Source organism: Gopherus flavomarginatus, chromosome 4 (assembly GCF_025201925.1).
Source record: "Gopherus flavomarginatus isolate rGopFla2 chromosome 4, rGopFla2.mat.asm, whole genome shotgun sequence".
Lineage (NCBI taxonomy): Eukaryota > Metazoa > Chordata > Testudines > Testudinidae > Gopherus > Gopherus flavomarginatus.
The window spans coordinates 120,077,416-120,097,470 of NC_066620.1; the positions used below are offsets into that span (position 1 = coordinate 120,077,416).

Sequence of the window (20,055 nt, forward strand, 5' to 3'; positions counted from 1 at the left end):
ACGAAACAATTGTCTGCCGTTGCTTTCACGGGTGGAGGGGGGGCTGACAACATGTACCCAGAATCATCTGCGACACCGTTTTTGCCCCATCAGGTTGGGATCTCAACCCAGAATTCTAGTGGGCAGCGGAGACTGTGGGATAGCTATCCACAGTGCAACACTCTGGAAGTCAATGCTAGCCTCGGTACTATGGACACAGTCCGCCAACTTGATGCACTTAGAGCATTTTTTGTGGGGACACACACAATCTTCTGTATAAAAACGATTTCTGAAAGACCGATTTCTATAAATTCAACCTAATTTTGTAGTATAGACATACTCTAAGAATCTATATACAAATGACAGTGGGACACTGCTAGAGGCGCTTGCAGAAGCAAGAGCGCAGAAAGTTCCAGCTAGCCATCAGCAGCAGTAAGAAGGAACTGAGCTGGGGGGAAGGAGATGTCAGGTCAGCAGGGCACCATGAAGGCTTGAGCCCTGGGGGCACCCAGGCCGACCCTACAGATACTGCTGGGGGAAAGTCTTCTGGCTGTTGTGCACATTGCGCACTAACACCTGATTGGAATGGACATGAACAAGCACTCAAAGAACTCCTGGATATCTGCCCAAAGCAGAGAGAAGCACGCTGTGCAGACCAGCTGCTCCTTAGCTCCTGTCCCTTACACACACACACACACACACACACACACTACAGAGCACAGACCACACAGCTGCAGGCCTGTTGCATTCTATCCTGAACATGGGATTGAAATGAAGTCTGTTTCAAAAGCTTTTCCTCAGTTTCATTTTATGTAGCAGAAGGTAGCCTGTGTACCAGTTTGTAAGCTACTTTTGAATCATTTGTATAAAAGGTACTTTGTAAACCTAAGGCATTAGCAATAGAACTAGAGGGTGGTTTTTCTATTTGGAATCCTCCTTAGCCAATCGCTCAATTTCTCCTTTCCTATTCATAATCTTCAATTTAAAAAAGAACAAAAACCAAAACGCTTCACCTAACTGGTGACAGGTTGTTTGAAGATTTTCCCCTAAATTCTCATTGAACTAGATATACATTTCAAAACCAACAGACTACTGAAGGATTCCTGACTACAGTGCCTATCCATCAAACTTTGGTGCTAACTTGCTTTTTAAAAAACAAATAATTAAACGTATACCAGCCATAGTGGTGATTCTCATTTTGAGCTTCTGCCGCTGAAAATATAAACAGGCACTTCATAAACTATGGTCTAAGGCTATGCCTGATAAACCTGTTTGTCATTAATATTAATGAACAAACATCTCAAAACAAACAAACAAAATAAGATTTATTTTATCACTATTCTCCAACTTTATGTAATGAATACGAAGATACCTTTGGAGGAAATTAACGTTCATTTTCTTGGCAGTAGGCTTTTTTTTTTTGTTTTATCAGTTGTTACTGACATACAATAAAAGTGCATTACATTTTTCTGTTGTACAATCATAACAGGAAGAAAACATTATGCAGTACTAAGTATCAGATCAAAAATTTTGAAATAAAATTGATATACCCTGCTCCGTATTTTCCAGACACTAATAAAATAAGTTCAAAGTTCCCAGAAATTTCCTCATCATTGGTCTTTCTAAGCACTTGTTTCTATCTTAAGTGGACTGAAGTGGCATTTTGACATCGAATTTGTGGAAAAAGACCCAGAATGAGCACATGGTCATAGGAAAAAAATATTGTCTAGATGAATGTTCAGTGTGGAACTCTGACAACATTTTAGGAAGGAATCCAGGACCAAATACCCCACCCACTTCCTCTCCCCTTAGTTAAAGTTAAAGTTGAGCACTCACAGCACTAAAGAACTTCAGAAGAACATTAGTCTGGTTTTTAACAGCAAAAAACAAACAAACTCTAAACCTTGGAAACCTACAATTAAGTTTCCATTTGAAAAACAAATCACCAAGAACAAACATTGTTAAGTACCGAAATACATAGTTAAGGCCAGCCAAACAACCATAACTAAGCACTGGCACCCATCTCTTTCACCTTTCCTTAACACTATTCCTGTAACTTATGTGGTCTTATAGATTAAGAACTTTTCCTCAATTCATTTAAGTATATTTTAATAATCCTACAAGATTTAAGAAGTCTACAAGGTACAATTGCACAAATAATACATTTTGGACAAGGACTTGTACTTATAAGACTTGCCTTTGGAGTTTAGAAATATGCACAGCAGAACACTGACTTTGTGAAACTGTGTGAGCTCTTAGCATTAGAGCTGGGTGAACAACAGATTTTCCAGTTCCCTGGCAATTTAGAAAAGTTGAAGAACAATTGTTTTGGGTTGAAGCAATACCAAAATGTGTCAAAATTATTGGGGCAGGGACTGTCTTTGTACAGCACCTGCCACATGCATCTCCATGATTAGGGCTACCAGGCACTATAATATAAATAAAAATTTTTATTCAGTGAAATGCAAATGCCAATTTAAGCAGTAAACATTTTTCTGATCAGCTTCTTCTGAATAGTGAAGCTTGAGACAACTGCTCAGACACACTAGTAAGAAATCTGTTGCAACCTAGTTTCTTCTCATTAGCATTTAGGCCAACAGCTCCACCATACATTAAAGAAGAGCAGCCCACATTCCAATTATATTACTAGAAAATTGTTATATGTCTTGTTCAAACATTCTGAATAAACTTGAAAGTCTGACATGCCAATTAAGGTTCTGAAATATTGAGCTTTGTTATGTTTTACCACTATCAGCATTTCAGTGTTAAATACCAATTACAAAAACTCTCAATACAAACTTTTCATAGAATATCAGGGTCGGAAGGTCATCTAGTCCAACTGCCTGCTCACAGCAGGACCAATCCCCAGACAGATTTTTGCCCTGATCCCTAAATGGCCCCCTCAAGGACTGAACTCACAACCCTGGGTTTAACAGGCCAATGCTCAAACCACTGAGCAATCCCCCCACCTTTTGTCCACATTCACTTCACGCAAACCCAAAGAACTTAGTTATGAAGCTTTAAATGTGGGGGAAACTTAACTCTTATTTATATCTTACTGAAAGAAAATTGTGAGCACAATATTAGAGAGAAATGAAGCCTTATGCTGACAAGCGATTGTGTTTGCTTCAATATTTGCTTCAGTTACTAGTTGCAGTTAACTGTCATATGGGAAACATGCACAAACCCATCTGTGTTTATGCTACACACAACTGAATATTTCTAAAGGTGATTATGTTGTCCAAATAGCCAACCAACTGCTGAATAACTCAGAATACCACGTGATCTATTCCAGCATCCTGAAAAAGGCAATATCTTCAAGATACTGTCAAAGCTTAGCACATTTAGCTTTTTCCTCCTCTGTCCTATCAGCAAAGCTCTCCCGTTTTTTGATGTGAACAAGGAATTTTTTTTAAGTCAGTTTAATTGCCCTACATCTGTCAGCCATCCAGACTTGGTAAAACTTCAAAACTCTGGAAGTGTCACAGCATATATGATTCTAATAAGAATAAACAGATTATTTGCCTTAAACAGCCTCCTATTATAAGAAACTAAAGACAGTATACTATTTTCACACTATCCCCAGCTTATGATTAGAAAAGGAACTTCCATCCATGCTGAAAAATGAGTTTCACTGTCTGTGCATTTCTGAAATGTATTGCCATATATTAGTAATCCCATACACACTCTCACTGGGGAATATGGATCATAACAACGAGAAATAGTATGCATCGTAGAATTTGAAATTTAAGATTTCACTCTTGCAAACAGTCATGCATGTAAGTAACTTTATTCAGGAGCAGTGTTATTGAGTTCAGTGGGACAAAGTGTGTCAAGTTAAGCACGTGTGTGTTTTTTGGATCACAGCCTAAGGCTTAAATGTGAACAGATTCTAGTTTGGACTAGAATGGGAAGGTAATCAGTTAGTAAAGTATGAGATCATTAATATACTATTCATACACTTAGTGTTTAGAACGACCTGAAATTCTATTTTAAAAAAGTGTTAGAGAATATTACTGGATGATTTAAACAATCAGTTAAGAAACGTTAATTTTAACTTTGCACATACAATATCATATCAAAATTTTCCTAAGTACCTGCAATGTCTTATAATTATTTTAAACTTATAATAATTTCATAATAATCCAGTACGGCACTCCAAGAAAAATGGCTGTTAATTGATGACAGGCAGGGTGCTCTGCCTCAGCCCCTAGCTCAGTTCAGTGCGCTTATACAGCTTGGTAATAATTGCCTGTGCTCTGAAGAACTAGACTGGTCACCTATGCCCTTTCTCACTCCTCCTTGCAGCTAGGAAGAGGACCGAGTACCTACACACCAGAGCAATGGTTGTTTACAGGATCCTTAGAATCTGATGCCTGAGCCATTGTGCTGCAAGCCCCACGGAAATTCTTGCAGGGAAGTCATCTTGTTGCTTGCTGAGTATTCCTATATTTTAGTACATTTCTCAAGATACTTACTCGCCATGATTGGAAAATCACATGCGGAGTTACCGTTAAAGAATGGAAAATATTTACCTAACTTTTCTTCCTTGAAGATATTCTCTAACAGGATTCTTGCATAACCACACATCTCTTCTCAGGGTATGTCTACAGTACTCGCCGGATCAGCAGGCAGCGATCGATTCAACAGGGGTCGATTTATTGCATCTAGACTAGACGCTCTCCCATCAAGTCCTGTACTCCAGTGCCGCAACAGGTGCGGGCAGAGTCAACGGAGAAGAGGCAGCAGTCGATTCACCGCTGTGAAGACACCACGGTAAGTTGATCTAAGTACGTTGACTTCAGCTACGTTATTCACATAGCTGAAATTGTGTAACTTAGATCAATCCCCCCACACCCCAGTGTAGACCAGGTCTCAGTGTTTGCAGGGATGTTTTGAGGGCACTATGTATTTTTTTCTTTTGTAATATATTTTGGTAATCACTTTAAAAATGTACTTTATTTGTATTGGCCTTTTCTGGGTTCTCTTTGGGTCTGTGGAAAGGTTCTGAGTGTTGAGGTGTTGGTAGTGGGAACATGGGACATTGACCAGTGTTTCAAGAGGGTAAAAAAATTATTAGAGTTTTGCCTTGTCTTCCTGGCAGAGAAGCTACTAAGCTTTGTAAGAGTGGCTTCTTCCCATGTCCTCCTAATATGCCTGGGACAGAATCTAAGCGTGTTCAGTCAGTTTCAGATATATAGAATTTCCAGGCACCTCTAGCAATATTTGCAAGCCAGCAGTGCTTCAAAAGCCAGATTCTAGAGAATGAAACAGATTTAGCTTTTACAAAACTCTAGGAAATGCCAAACACAAAAGTATTTTTAAGAGGATGTAAAGATAGTTGTACAACTAAGCATTCAAAAAGTAGGAAATGTCATTGTTCATGTTGTTTCTGCAACCTTAACTCTTGCTTTTGTGCATATTTATCACGGTACCTTAATTATATGTTCATATAATTTCTCAACCACCACAAAAGAGAGTACTTTTTCTATATTATATATGAATATAGCCTCTTGCAATACGTCATACCATTTCTGCCTGACAATCCTTGGAAACATATAAAAAGCGCACGGTTGAATCTAAACAACTTAACTATACACCAGATTATTCAAATTTGCTAGAATATAGGGTTTAGTGGAGATTCAGGTGCACTAGTTTTGCAAATAACTATCATCTTCTGAACTGCACCCAGGGAAGGCTGTCCTGATGGTAGGCAAAAGATACATGGTGGCTGACAAAATACTAGAAAACTTAGTTTTGCCTTAGACCTTTTCTATTAAGGTCTTTCTAAGGCATACTGGCTCAATATTCCTCCATTCATTCCCTCTGCTTCCTTCATGACTTACTGTCCCCTCAGCTTTCCCTCTACTACACATCCTCCCCCTCACTTTTCATTATAGGTATGAACATAAAGGAGAGGAAAAAGGAGAGAGATGAGTCCAAGCACTGGAGCACCTTCTCTTCCCACTCACCAGCTAGTGGCACTGAAAGTGGGTAGAGCAAGAAGGAGACTTTTAGCATCTTTCCTCTTCCCGTCTCCATCCTCATCTAGTGGTACCAGAGCAGAGAAGAGTTGAATGATACAGGGAGAGCTATTGAGCATCTCTCCCATCTTTCTCCCCATCCACAAGCTAATGGTACTGAAGAGCAACACCACAAAACGAAATAACTGAACCCGACAGAAGTCATCTCCCCTCCCTGTATACTGTTATGGATAAAACTTTTAAACACTCCTGAAGAGCAGTTTAGGTATTTTACCATAAGAATACACCAAATTGTACTAGAATGCAGGATTTAAAATATACTAAGAGGCATGCTATTTGTACATTATATGCATTTGGATTTAAATTTTACTACAATCTGCTTAAATAGATCTGAATATTTTCATTTGGTATAATTCCTGTTCGATTTATCTTTGCATACTTTGACTCCTGTTAACATATTAACAGTATAAGACAATTCAACACAACCATGTTATACAAAAAGCTTTTATTTTTTTTTCTGTTCAATGAAAAATAATTAACTGATATGCATACATGAAGCACTGTTAACTAATGTTACATAAATCTCAAAGTAACACAAAAGAACAAAGTGTTATCACATGAAAGAATAAGATACAAGTCTACATTTTAAAAAGCAGAGTTTCATAAGGATTCCAGACACTTGAAATTGAAGCACTATATACGTAAAATACATACAACATATCCACACACCACTGAGACTCAACCCAGAGAAAAGAAGGGCGCAGAGAGCAGCATAGTATCCATGCCTAGCTGATCCTTGATGTCTCTTCTAGGTCTAATTTCAAGCATAGCAATTGATATCAGTTGTAGTGGTTATTTTTATGAAGTGCACCTGTCCACAAGGACCTGAATTAGGAACATCAGCTTATTTGACATAAACCACGGGATAGTCAATGGAGCAATTTTGGGAGAAGTTAGGGCACCATCTAAAAATAAAGCTTCTATATCCCATTACCAGTCCCAAAAAATATAGAATGTTTATTCAAGTAAATTTTAGAGACCAGCACAAGTATTTCACTAATTAAGGCTGTGAAACGAGACCTTTATAAACAATCTGAAACCAAGATATTTGATGCAACATTGTCAGACTGTCAGTCTTCTTTAAGAAGCCAACATTGTGTCTGTATAACAAGAAGAACTAAACTGACATGCAGAGTAAACTCCTTATTAATAAGTCTCACTTAGAATGATTAATATAAGAAGAAACACTTTCTAATTAGGAATATGACTACAGTAAACACATGGAAGGGAAATGCTATAGGCTTTTCCCAGTACTTTAGTTGAAGATGCAGCCGAAAACTTACATTATGAAAAAAAACCAAAAAAAACCCCTACTTTCACAAGTGTTTGCCTCGTGCTTTGGTAAGAGACTCATGTATAAAGGAATGCATCTCACATATAAACATGAATGTTTCTTAAAAACCATGAGCCCAATTCCTCAATGGTAAACTGACAAATGAAATTATGCTTATTTATACCAACTGAGGATCTCTACACTGGGTAAAGCAAGCAGGATTAGAGAGAGTACTTCTTGATTTCCTAGCCTCTGCTCTTCTTTAAGATAACCTGTGAAAGTGAAGGAACATATACTCAACATTGAATCACAGTGAGCATATAAGTAAACAAAATCAGTCATATTGAAATTCATATCACAGAACACAGACAAAATGCAACTTCAAAAGCAAAACTTTCTAGAACAAATGTTTTCTAGAGACAACCCAGAAGTGTAAATCGTTCTTCAAAGCTCTCACCACATCCCTTAATGCTCTGACCCCATTATATCTAGACAGCACAAGAGGTTATAAAATGTGATTTTACTGCTGTTATGGCTTGATTTTTGTTTGTAATGCTTCATTTTTTTTTGTTTGTTTTTTTTTTAAATTTACGCAAAGGGCACCAAAACTTTTGAATAGGCATTTTCTGGTTTAGAGTTTAAATTGAGAAATTTACTTCTCAGCCCAACTGGGATCATTTAAGCGTTATCATTATTAAAACAATGCAATTTCTTCTTTCTTCATCTTTTCACTTAAAAAAGTAGAAGAGCAAAGATATTTAAATAATGTTAAGATTTACACAGTTAAAAGATTCTAACTGCAATATTTAATATGGCCACACTGCACATCTTCTATATTTTGTATTAAATATATTAGCAGAAATATATCCAGCAAATATTTTACAAGAAAAATAGGACTAGAAAGTTTAGCAAGCATAGGGTGCTGGGCCTCCAATACGTTAAAGCTGAGTGGCATCATTTTTTCCAGTCCTACTAAGGTTACTCAGCATCTGAAAGATTGAGTTTTGGATGAGGCCTTACCCTTAAGTGTTCCTCTCCCACACTCCACTCAGTGCCTCCCTTGCCTAAAGGGAACAGGGCAGGGAGAGAGAGAAACAAGTGAGGGTCTAGGACTGGAAGGAGCAGCAGATGCCTTCTGCTGATGTTTGTCTTGAACTGCTTTTTGTTGTTTCATGCAATCTACTTCTGAAGCTCTCTCAGAGCACCTTCTTAGCCTGGGCTCAAGATGATATTCCTCACCTCCCCACTGGCAACAGACTCACGTGTATTCATAGAATATCAGGGTTGGAAGGGACCTCAAGAGGTCATCTAGTCCAACCCCCTGCTCAAAGCAGATTTTTACCCCAGTTCCCTAAATGGCCCCCTCAAGGATAGAGCTCACAACCCTGGATTTAGCAGGCCAATGCTCAAACCACTGAGCTATCCCTCCCCCCCTTGTTGCAGTTAAGATCAGCAGAGCCACTCAACCTACAGCTCCCTTGATATAATAGCATTTTCCACAAACACTCCTTCACTATGGCACTTGCAAATCTGGACTCTTCCAGACCAAGGACAAGATCATCACTCCCCACATCCAAGAGACCAAAGGGCAGGGAAATAATGGTCTTCATTTTGGAAAGTTGTTAAATTTGAGATTATGGGAAGAGATGGAGAGTATGTTGATGTGCGGTCAGTTTATCTGATGTTATTGTAGTGGATTTTACAACATTGTGACTTTTTTATTATTGTTAAGGTGCCCGAGGATTAAGGTATTTTGAGGGTTGTTTTATTTTTTTTAAATGTTTTGTTTATAAATAAAAAAACATAGCAAAGATAACATTGCTCTAGGAATCTTTACTGTTGTATATCCTGGCTTTTGTATAGTAACTATGCAACCTTATCAGTAAACTTTTAATATTAAGTGTTTAAGCAAAGATGGGAGAGAGAAATTTCAACTTTTATTTTATTACCTTTGCTGCCGCCATGGCATGTTCAGATTTAATTGTTTTACTCTTGTTCTCGAAAGCATTTGCCCTGGCTTCTTCTGCTAATCGATGGAGAAACAGTAAGAAGTTCAAATGCACCTTTGAAGAACAAAACATCAATACAGTCAAACAGTTTTCCAATAAAATGCTTATAAACTATCATTTATATTGATTTATCAAATGCCTTTTTAAAAATAAAGTATCAATCCTTTAACTTGAAAGATGCAGCAAAATATTATGGAATTCCTGTGAAGGGTTTTATGGGAAAACTATTACCTAGCTACAGTTTAATTTTCTAACCCTGAACATTTCTTGCCCCAAAAATGTCCTGCACACAGCTTCAATTTAGTCAAACTTTTTTAAAGTGTCTATACTAAAAAAAAAAGCCTCACACACACCTCTGCAGGCTCCTACATAATATATTTTGGTGTTTCCCAACACTTTCCTAAAAAAATCCTGTCTATGACTAGGATTTACACTCTCTCATTCAAACCATGTACTCATTTAGTTTGTCAGTAACTAAAAATCCTGTATTTACTTTGGATTTTATGAATCTCCCTTGAGCCCTCTCACTTTGTGCTGAATATTTACCTACAATTATTTTCGGGAGACAGCTTTTCTTTATCTGACCATTCTTTAGTAGTTGGGGGGGAAAATGCAGCAATTAGTACCATGTGACCAGTTAACTCTTCCCTGCCATCACCAAGTTTTTCCCAAATTAGTTTGTGGACTATTCTTTCCCTATGTTAGTCCAAGACTCATTTCCAATCCTGAAGTGCAAAGCAGCAGCACCTGTCTCCTGGGTCAAATGAAATGATCCCTCACACCCTGTCCATATTGCAGATGACATTAATGAAGGGGTAGTGCTCTGCTCCATCAATACTCAACCCTCAGGCTATGGCTACAGTAGACAGCTTGCAGCACCATAGCTGGACTAACGCAGCTGTGCCACTCTAAACTCTCCAATTTAACTGTTCTAAATTGAGGGGACAGTGCTCTCCCATAGGCTTAATTACCCTAGCCTCCGCGACCAGTGGTAGCTATATCAGTGGGAGAAGTTCTCCTGCCGACATAGTGCTGTCCGCACCAGCGCTCAGGTCAGTGTAACTTATGTTGCTCAGGAAGTGGCTTTTTCAACCTCGAGTGACATAAATTATACTGACGGAAGTGAGAGTGTAGACATAATCTAATTTATGATGGGACTAGCATAAAGGAGCCATAACAAACTCCCTCACCTCCCCCTAAATACACACATCTCTTCTTGAACCAAGCAGATCTCAAACAAAGAATAGACTACACCCCACTGATTAATGGAATAGCTCCTCTCAAAACAAATAGCTTCTTAAAGATGAACTTAAAATAATAAGATGCAAGTGCCAAACAAGTGATTAAAAATTAATCTCTTGATAAATGTAGTCTCTCAGTTCTCAAAGGGAAGAGAAAAAAAAGGAGAAATTAAACTACAGATTGTACGGTTTAAAATAGCCAGTCACCAGAGGCCTAATTCCTAAAAAACATTTATTCACAAGTAGCCCCATTAACTTCAATGGACTAATTGAGTAAACCCACTCCTGTAATCTTAATACAGCACAGTTAAGACCATGATACACTGCTCTTGACCCCTACGTGTAATTTCCATTGACAGCAATGGAAATTCAGTCATGGATCAAGGGCAGACATGAGTCTAAGTTTTCAGCTATAAATTTATACACATTTGAGTTCATATTATGTCCCACTACACACTTATTTCCTACTGCAGAGGTTTTATTCTATGTGACTAGCTTAAAACTGATATAGGATAGTAGATGGTCAATGATATTTTAAAAGTTTGCCAGAAGCTGGGAATGGGCGACAGGGTATGAATCATTTGATTACCTGTTCTGTTCATTCCTTCTGGGGCACCTGGCATTGGCCACTGTCGGAAAATAGGATACTGGGCTAGATGGACCTTTGGTCTGATCCGGTATGGCCATTCTTATGTTCTAATGGTTGAATTTTAAAATAGGGTAAAATGCTTAACATGTTACATTTAGAAGAGGAAAAGATTAGAGAAAATCTTTCATTTGTGAGATTTATATAAAATCTACAAGATAAAAAATGTATTCTCAACCAGAAAGTTTAGAAAAGACAGCTGAAATATGCTTATTAATTAATATTTCCTTCATATCATGTCAGCATAAAACATATAAAAGCAATTTCTTGCTTATTTCTCTAGATATCTGTTTTGCAAAGCTAGAAAATTATATAACAAGAAAAGAATACAATTCAGAGTTTATTTACTGGAAATACTTTGGTAATAGACATACAATACACACATAGGCTCTACTGTTGAGGACAAGCATATTTTTAATGCTAGCATACCACATGGATGAATTATTTTAATCTGCTGAACTATAGAAGTATTAATATGCAACAGATATTTCCAAATCATGCCAATTTTTATATAAATATATGTACTATATAAAAAGCAGACATTCTTGCAGGTTTGCGTGGCAAACTATCAAAGCCATTTTTAATATGATTAAAAAAATTTAACTACTCATGCTGAGACCATTTGAAATATTCAAACAACAGTGGCACTAAAAAAATGTTCAGCATGAGAACCTGGATTATTCAACATAACAACATGGGGATTAAACTTTGTGTAGTTACCATTTTCCAACTTTCCACATTTTAAATTCTTAAAGAAATTGAAAAATGAATTCCTTCTGCTGACATCTATACTCTACTGTAGCATCAAAAGGTAAAAATCTTCATTTGAAAGCCATCTTTAGAGAGGCTTTTTCTCTGACCAGTTGTGTTCTTATTCTATTTTTAATAGCAATGTCTTCCCAGTTTTGAGAAGTTTTCCCCTGCAATCAGGGATTTAAAAATATATATATATATATATACACCAGTATAAGTAAAATTAGAGTGTTCCTCAATAAAACAGAAAAAAATAATAATAAATATTTCAGAAATAATTTAAAAAACTTTTTTTTAAAAAGAGACTAGGCCAAGCCAAGTGGAATGGAAAAAAGAAAAAGAAGTGATCCCCTCAATAAAACTGCTGGGAATGTCCAAGCAGGTGAGCTATTGCTAAGTACCTAAGCGCACACATTTCATCCAGTCACTGAAGAATTGTATATTATATGCCTCTACCCAGATATAACGCTGTCCTCAGGAGCCAAAAAATTCTCTCTGTGTTATAAGTGAAACCACGTTATATTGAACTTGCTTTGATCCGCTGGAGCGTGCAGCCCCGCCTCCTTGGAGAGCTGTTTTACTGCGTTACATCCAAATTTGTGTTATATCGGGTTGCATTATATTGGGATAGAGGTGTACTAGTATATCAAGCAGAAAAGGTACTATACAAGACAAAATTCTACACTACTCATTTGCAGCAATGACCCCACATTATAATACACCAAACTCCCATTAATTAGAAAAATATTTGTAAGCATGAAGCTGCCAAAATGGCGACATTAAAGAGTAAACGCCTCCATTTTCCCCCAAGAGAAAAGTACAGAAAGAATCAGTACAAGCTTCTTCACATTGTCCTGCTAGTGTGCCTTATACTGCTCAGTGGAGAATTTACCTGGAATGAAAGGATAGACCAAGATCTATTTCTTAAAATTCAGCACCAATGCTGCAAACAAGGAGGGCAGGATGATATCCGAGGTAGTTTCTGTAATTCAGATACATGTCTGCAGTTCTAAAATAAAGCAGTCAAATAGGGTCTTGTTCTTCTACCATTACTTCAAACTGGAGGAGAGCCTGCAATTCCACAACTTGAGACCTTACAAGAGATCCAAGTCCTCTAGGTCAGCCGAAAAACGTTTTTACTATACTTGTGGCATGTGGTGAGTGGAAAGATAGATGATGCAGGACAGAAGAGACTCGGTCCTGAAACTAGCTACTGCTTCTTAAGAGATGTGGATTACTTATATCAATGGGAAAAATCCCTTAAATTGGTGTAGAAACTATGTACACCAGTGGTTCCCAAACCAACACCTTGTGAACCCCTTTCACTAAAATGTTAAGTCTTGCAAACCCTCTCCTAAAAATGAATATTTCCAGGGATTTTCTCCTTTAGTTCAGTACAAATTATAAAAGCAGTGATCTTGGAGATATAAAGTTTGTTTTTATGACATGCTTATTACACACTATTTATTGTTAATATTTATCATTACAGTATCTTATTACAGTATCTTATGAAAATGGCAACACTCTTCCAAGTTCTGGCGGGAGATGCCAGGGTCTCTTTTCGACTGGGTGTTCCAGTCGAAAACCGGACACCTGGTTACCCTAGTCACGAGGAGTGAGGCCCCACTCATGTGCAGAAACACGTGTCAAATGATGCTGTGGCAGGCTCTTCCCAATCTGCAAGCTGGAAGAGCCAATGGGCTGGAGCATGCAGCCAGGCCCAGCTCCAGCTCCAGCGGGCAGAAACCGCTGTTGAAGGGTGATTGCAGAGTGGGCTCAGCTGTCGCACTCCCTACCTCAAGAATGTACTCACCAGTACTCACCTATGGCAAGAGCATCAACAAGAGAGAGAGAGGGCGCTCCCTCTCAGAATATCCCATAGCTCAATGGTTAGAGCCCTCCCCTGAGAAGTGATAGATCCCTGCGCAAATCCCTTCTTCCCATCAGGTGGACTTGACCTGGGAATCCCCCCCATATCCCAGGTGAGTACCCTAACCACCAGGCTAAACGTTATGACATAAGGCCTCCTTTTCCTCTCACCCCTAGACATTTTGTGCAAGCTCACCTACAGGGGACTGATCCAGTATCCAAGTTCTGAGCAGACTTACAAGATCAGGCCCCACAGGCAAGTTGCATAGAGGAACACCTATCTTTCCTCAGTTCCTGCATCACTCTGGGGCTTAGGTGTCTGGAAGCCTGGCATGGGGCTGCAGAGCGCAGGAAGGCAGGCAGAAACACAGGCACCTAGGGTTCTTTTACTGTAAAAATGTAGGCACCTATGGATGAGGTGGCAGCTGAGCAGGGTATTGTGAATCCCAGTAGGGCCTGATACTGGGATATAGGCACCTGAAGTGGCAATTAGCTGCTTAAGTCCTTTTGTGACCTAGCCCTTAGACTAGTTCAGGAACTAGCTAATAGTTCTTTTCATATTTGAAATGTTCAACCTATCCTCCCTAAATTATGCTGTCATTTTGGGAAAAGACAAGCCACAAATACTGACTGCGATAGAAAAGCCAGCACACAATTTTCAAATCTTGTTAGGAAGAAGACAGTTATACCATGGGACCTGTGCTCTTTCTACCAGAGTCCAATGTACATCCAGACAAATCAACTGTTTGAGTTTCTGCTTGTCAATTCATAGAAGTTGATATTGCTAGAAAGTATCAGCAGTAGCCAAAAGAAGTGACACTCTTGACAACCATGGATGATCATCACCCTGTGACATTCCTTCTAAAAACACAGGAGAAACAGATAGCTTCTCCTTACAACAGCAAGTATATTCACTGACTACAGATGTTTTTAACAGGAAAGTTTGCAAGAACGATTAGTTTAATGTCACATTCTGAGCACTGAGTCTGCCATATATTGTTTTAAGCAAGTGACTTGAGGGCAGTTCCTTAAAATACAAGGTTATGGACTATAGCTATTTCTACATGATTATTTCTATTTTTATTTGGTATATCTAGATCTAGCTTCAGATCCACTAAAACCCAGTCTCAGAAATTCTGCCAAATGCCATGTTAAATTCAAAATCTGTTTTATTTGTTAAAGTGAAATATTTTCTGCATGTAAATGTATAATAATTTGTACTACTGCATTTAGACACCTTTTTTCTAATTTGTATCTTCAATTATATATGTGAAAGTAAACAAAAATCTTCATCCTCTACCTCTAAAATAAGTAATTCATTTACAAACAAAAAAGTGAAAAGCACTTCCAGATCTGGATCAAAGTACTCAATTCTCATCCCAAACACTATAGACCCAGATACTTCTGTGCTTGAGGGCAGCTTTGTGCTACTGGCACAAACTCCCATAAAGTCTGATTAACCTACCACCTAAGGATCCTCCTACCCTGGTTAACAGCTACTGTCACACTTCCTATGCTACCATCCCATCTCTACAGCCAGAACAAATAGTGTGGCCAAAACATCCATACATCCCAGCCTCAGCATAACTCCGTTGACCCCTGTTTTCTGAACATTCAGCTGTAGATGTCTGACTTCTATCCAGTTGTTTGAGTCCACCTAGTATTTCTGGATGTACTTGTTCTATATAGAGAACAACAGAACCCAGGAAATCCTGGTGACTAGTACACTTCAAATTACTAGATGGAATGCATTCCATCCCTCAACTTCAGGCCTAAGTTATTCAGGTCTCGTTATCAGAAAATGCACAATTGAAGATGCATACATGCAGTGCATCTCTATTATCCAAAATTCAGTTAACTGACAGTCAACCACAGGCCCACAACAGCATTACACTCATTTAAGTCCCCATTTCCAAAATATAGCTTCTATATACAAACAACTCTCCAAACACCAGTTTTATGTGTTATTTTATCAAAAGTTGGCCAAATAACCATATGGTTACTAACTGATGGCTAACTCACCTTTGCAGTAATACATATGGAAAACTGCAATATGATAAGAGCTAGGCAGGTGGGAAGATGCAATTACTGCTTCTGATTGGCTAAAAATTGCCTACATCCTCTTAGTGTTACCTTATCTCCCTCAAAGTCCAGCCTGTTTAGCCTTTCTAAAAGAAACAACAGATTAAAGATTGTACACTCTTTGGAGGCAGAGTCTGTCATTTACTGCATATACAGTACCTGTAACAAAGGGGTCTGGATCTGATCAGCCTGTAGAGGTAACTGCAAAATAAAACAGGCTTGGCACAATGTGATTTTTATTTATAATTTTGATGGATAATAGCAATATTTATTTTAAGCATTTTTCCAATTTTATTAATTTATTTGTTCATAGTTGCTGGAAATTATTGGTATGTCAGACAATTTAAAGACAGTAGACACTGATGCCAGGTAAACCCTACAGACTTATATCAGTATAACTGTTACTCAGTGGTGTGAAAAATCCATACCCCTGAGCAACATAGCTATACCAATCTAACTCCAGGTGTAGATAGCACTATGTCGGCAGGAGAGCTTCTCTCACATCAACATTGCTAGCATGGAGATAGATTAACTAGGCCAACACTAGACACACCCCCACCGGCATAGGATGGAGTTGGCAAACTTTGCGGCCTCAGGGCCACATCGGGTTTCGTAAATTTTATGAAGGGCCGGTTAGGGGACAGGGTCGTGGCCCAACCGCCACCTTCTATCTGCCCCTCCCTGCGACTCCTGCCTCCATTCAAACCCCCTGCTCTCCCTCCGACTGTCCCACACTCCCTCCCCCTGACCATCCCCCGAACTCCCTTGTCCTCTATCTATACACCTCCCCCATGTCCCCTTTACTGTGCTGCCTGGAGCACCAGTGGCTGGCAGCACTAGAGCCACGCCGCCACCACCACCACCACGCAGCACAGAGCACCGGGTCAGGCCGTGACTCTGCAGCTGCCCTGCCCCAGGAGCTCACCGCCTCACCATCCAGAGCATTGCTCCGGTGGCGATGGGGCAAGCTGAGGCTGTGGGTGAGGGGGAACAACAGCGGAGGGGTCAAGGGCTAGCCTCCCAGGCCAGTAGTTCGGGGACTGGGCAGGACAGTCCCATGGGCCAGATGTGGCCCGCAGGCTGTAGTTTGCCCACTTCTGACATAGGAGCATCTTTACTTAAGCACTAAAGTGGTGCAGCTGTAGCCAATGCAGCATTTTAAGTATAGACCTGCCCTGAGCTTCAAAAATTTAAAGTATTATAGCCATTAAAACCCAAGTTATCACACGTTAAAGTATATATCCTTAAATCAAATAATATTGTCAAGTAGCATTTTTCTTACTTTGCCCATCTGCAAATATCAATGATTACTGACAGCAATATTTGTCATTAGGTTCTGTGTACTACAGTGAAATCAACCATTTACCAATAAAATCTAATCCTTTCAAGCCTAAATATTAACAATATGCTGGTCAGACAGCACCTTGTAATGCACCTCTGCTGAGCTCACACCCAGTGCCCAGAAGCTACCTAGACACACAAGCGAGGCAGGGGCAGCTCAACTCTCCAGTTAACCAAAATCCTAGAGCAACTAGGGACCAGTCACACATGGGGGGCGCATCACAGCCCCAAGGGGGGCGCAGCCCCGCATCCCCTCGCACTAGGGTGACCCACCCTCGGTGTCCCACCCTCGGTGTCCCATCCCCCCCCCCGGGGCAGCTGGTTCCTTACCCCCGTCGCGGCCTGGCAGTTAGAAGCTGCAGAGCCGCTGTCGCTGGGGGAGGGGCGCTCGTTTGCTAGGGGCAGAAATTAGCCGTTGCGCGTCTGGGCAGATCCCTTGGCCCCCTCCCGCCCTGCCCCCGGGGGCCTCCCCCCGCTCCCCTCACCAGCAGGTCGGCGTTGGCCGCCAGACGAAGCTGGGGCTTGTGTCTCTTTATCAGGTTCCGTAGGGTGCTGCGGGGCGCCGCTCGCTTCATCCTGCCCGCCACCGCGGGGGGGGGGAGGGGCGCAATTCACGCGCGGGTCCAACCGCCCCTTCCTGGCCCCGGGAGCGTTCGAATCCGCCGCTCGATCGCCGCGCAGCCGCACCGAAACTCGGTGCTGACGCGCTCCGCCCCCGCAACATTGAAGGCGATGGCTCCTCCCCTTTTGCTCTAAGCGTTAAGGCTAAGCGCGCGCCGCTGGGCTGCGGGAAATAATGCGCGCGCTGCTCCCAGGATCCTCCGCCTCCTCCCCCCGCCTCTCGGAAGAGGCTCAGTCCACGGCGCCCTAGCCCAGGCGTTCTGTGGCGGGGGGGGACACTGCACCTGCTCTGTCACTGGGGAAATCGCGTTATTCTGAGCACATCGTTCAACCACAGCAATTGAAATAAAGCCAGGCTGACAATTTAGCCCGCGAGCTGCGCTTGCCCCAGGGACCGCCCAACAGCGCCAGGGTCTGCACTGCCCAATTTCTGCCCCCTAGCTGTGCCTCAGAGTGACTTGTTACAGCCAGGAGCTTCCCCTAGCCCTGGGGATTGCAATCTGTCCAGACTACTGTACCTCTTTCAGGAGTCTGATTTGTCCTGTGTACCCCAAGTTTCACCTCACTTAAGAACTACTTGCTTGCAAAATCAGACAGAAAAATACAAAACTGTCACAGCACAGCATTACTGAAAAAATGCTTAGTTTCTCATTTTTATTATATAATTATAAATCAATTGGAATATAAATATTATACTTACATTTCAATGTACAGTATACAGGGCAGTATAAACAAGTCATTGTATGAAATTCTAGTTTGTACTAACTTTGCTAGTACTTTTTATGTAGCTTGTTGTAAAACTAGGCAAATATCTAGATGAGTTAATGAACCGCTTGTTGCCCCAAAATTTGGACTTCAGGCACTCCAGGAGTGGTTTGCTTATGATTACGCAACTTATTCTGTCCAAATGGGTAATAAGGTTGTGACTTGCTTTAAAGGAATTGCTGGGGTGTTACCAAGGCTTGCTGACCCTGAAAGGACAAAGATTGACACACACACAGGCAGACATTTTTCAAAAACAAAATCATATTTATTTAAAAGAAATAAGTAGTTACAATATATCTAATAAAGCAAGAAAAACATACCTAGATCGTAGTAAAACACAATAGAATTTACATTTAAAGATCATATCATAAAGTGCACCAAAATAAAAGATACATAATATACAAGATATACAAACCATATAGCAGTTACAGTGTAATAGGCATATGGAGACCCTGCATACACAAAGGCCTGAGTTTTAACGTTACAGTTAGGGCTGTTGATTAATTGCAGTTAACTCACACGATTAACTCAAAAAAATTAACAGCAGTTTTAAAAACGAATTGTGATTATTCGCACTCTTAAACAACAGAATACCAATTGAAATGTATTAAATATTTTTGGACGTTTTTCTACAGTTTCAAATGTATTGCTTTCAATTACAACACAGAATACAAAGTGTACAGTGCTCACTTTATATTAGTTTTTATTACAAATATTTGCACTGTTAAAATGATAAAAGAAATAGTATTTTTCAATTCATCTCATACAAGTACTGTAGTGCAATCTCTATCCTGAAAGTATAACTTACAAATGTAGACTTTTTTTTGTTACATAACTACACTCAAAACAATGTAAAACTATTTCACCAGCTAGATAAAGGAGCATTATGGCTGCTTTGCATGGCCAGATCAGAGCTAGGGCTGGGGCATGTGATTCTGAAGTTGACACTCATTTCACAGTACAGCAAGAGAGACAGCACAGTGTAGCTCATTGTTTCTCAATCTTTTTAGGTTGGCGACCCCTTATTTGAAATAACAACATTTTGTGACCCCTTTGTATTTGTTGTAAGAGAAAAGGGAGTAGCAGTGATAAGTTTATATAATTTATGTGTATGTCTGTGTATTGAGATGACAGAATACTTGTCTTTGAACAGTAAGAGTGAGGGGAACAAGGTAGTAGGAGACAGTCACCTGCATGAATACAAATGGGATGGAGTTACTACAACTGCAGCTGTTTCAACTCCCTTACAAACTTTGAGGTTTTGGCCACTCCACAGTTATTCTGGATTTTTTTTTCTTTAGAACTCTAATATCATTTTCAACACCTCACAACTCCCTAATGCCTTTCATGATTCTCCCCAGGGTGCCGAATCACCAGTTGAGAAATACTGGAGTGCAGGACTGGGAGCCTGGGTTCTAATCTCTACTCTACC

General features: G+C 39.9%; 1 protein-coding gene across 2 annotated transcripts; it reads right to left on the reverse strand.

Moving 5' to 3' along the window:
* Positions 1 to 6,473: 6,473 nt before the first annotated feature.
* Positions 6,474 to 18,049, reverse strand: CENPW (centromere protein W). Of its 2 annotated transcripts, XM_050949979.1 has the most exons (4): positions 17,723 to 18,049; positions 9,246 to 9,359; positions 8,317 to 8,360; positions 6,474 to 7,568 (listed from the first exon to the last, which is right to left on the reverse strand). In XM_050949979.1, exons 1-3 carry the CDS (start codon positions 17,810 to 17,812, stop codon positions 8,319 to 8,321), a joined length of 246 nt encoding a protein of 81 aa, XP_050805936.1. In that variant the 5' UTR covers positions 17,813 to 18,049; the 3' UTR covers positions 6,474 to 7,568; positions 8,317 to 8,318. The 2 variants fall into 2 exon arrangements, with proteins under 2 accessions (XP_050805936.1, XP_050805937.1); XM_050949980.1 differs by lacking the exon at positions 8,317 to 8,360 and having other exon boundaries at positions 17,723 to 18,036.
* Positions 18,050 to 20,055: the final 2,006 nt, after the last annotated feature.

Excerpts from the sequence above, each read along its gene's own strand:
- CENPW (XM_050949979.1), bottom strand. The coding sequence starts at position 17,812 with ATGAAGCGAGCGGCGCCCCGCAGCACCCTACGGAACCTGATAAAGAGA. Across the intron at positions 9,360-17,722 it reads CGGCCAACGCCGACCTGCTG|GTGCATTTGAACTTCTTACT; the intron begins GTGAGGGGAGCG and ends TGTTCTTCAAAG. Across the intron at positions 8,361-9,245 it reads ATGCCATGGCGGCAGCAAAG|GCAAGGGAGGCACTGAGTGG; the intron begins GTAATAAAATAA and ends TGTTCCCTTTAG.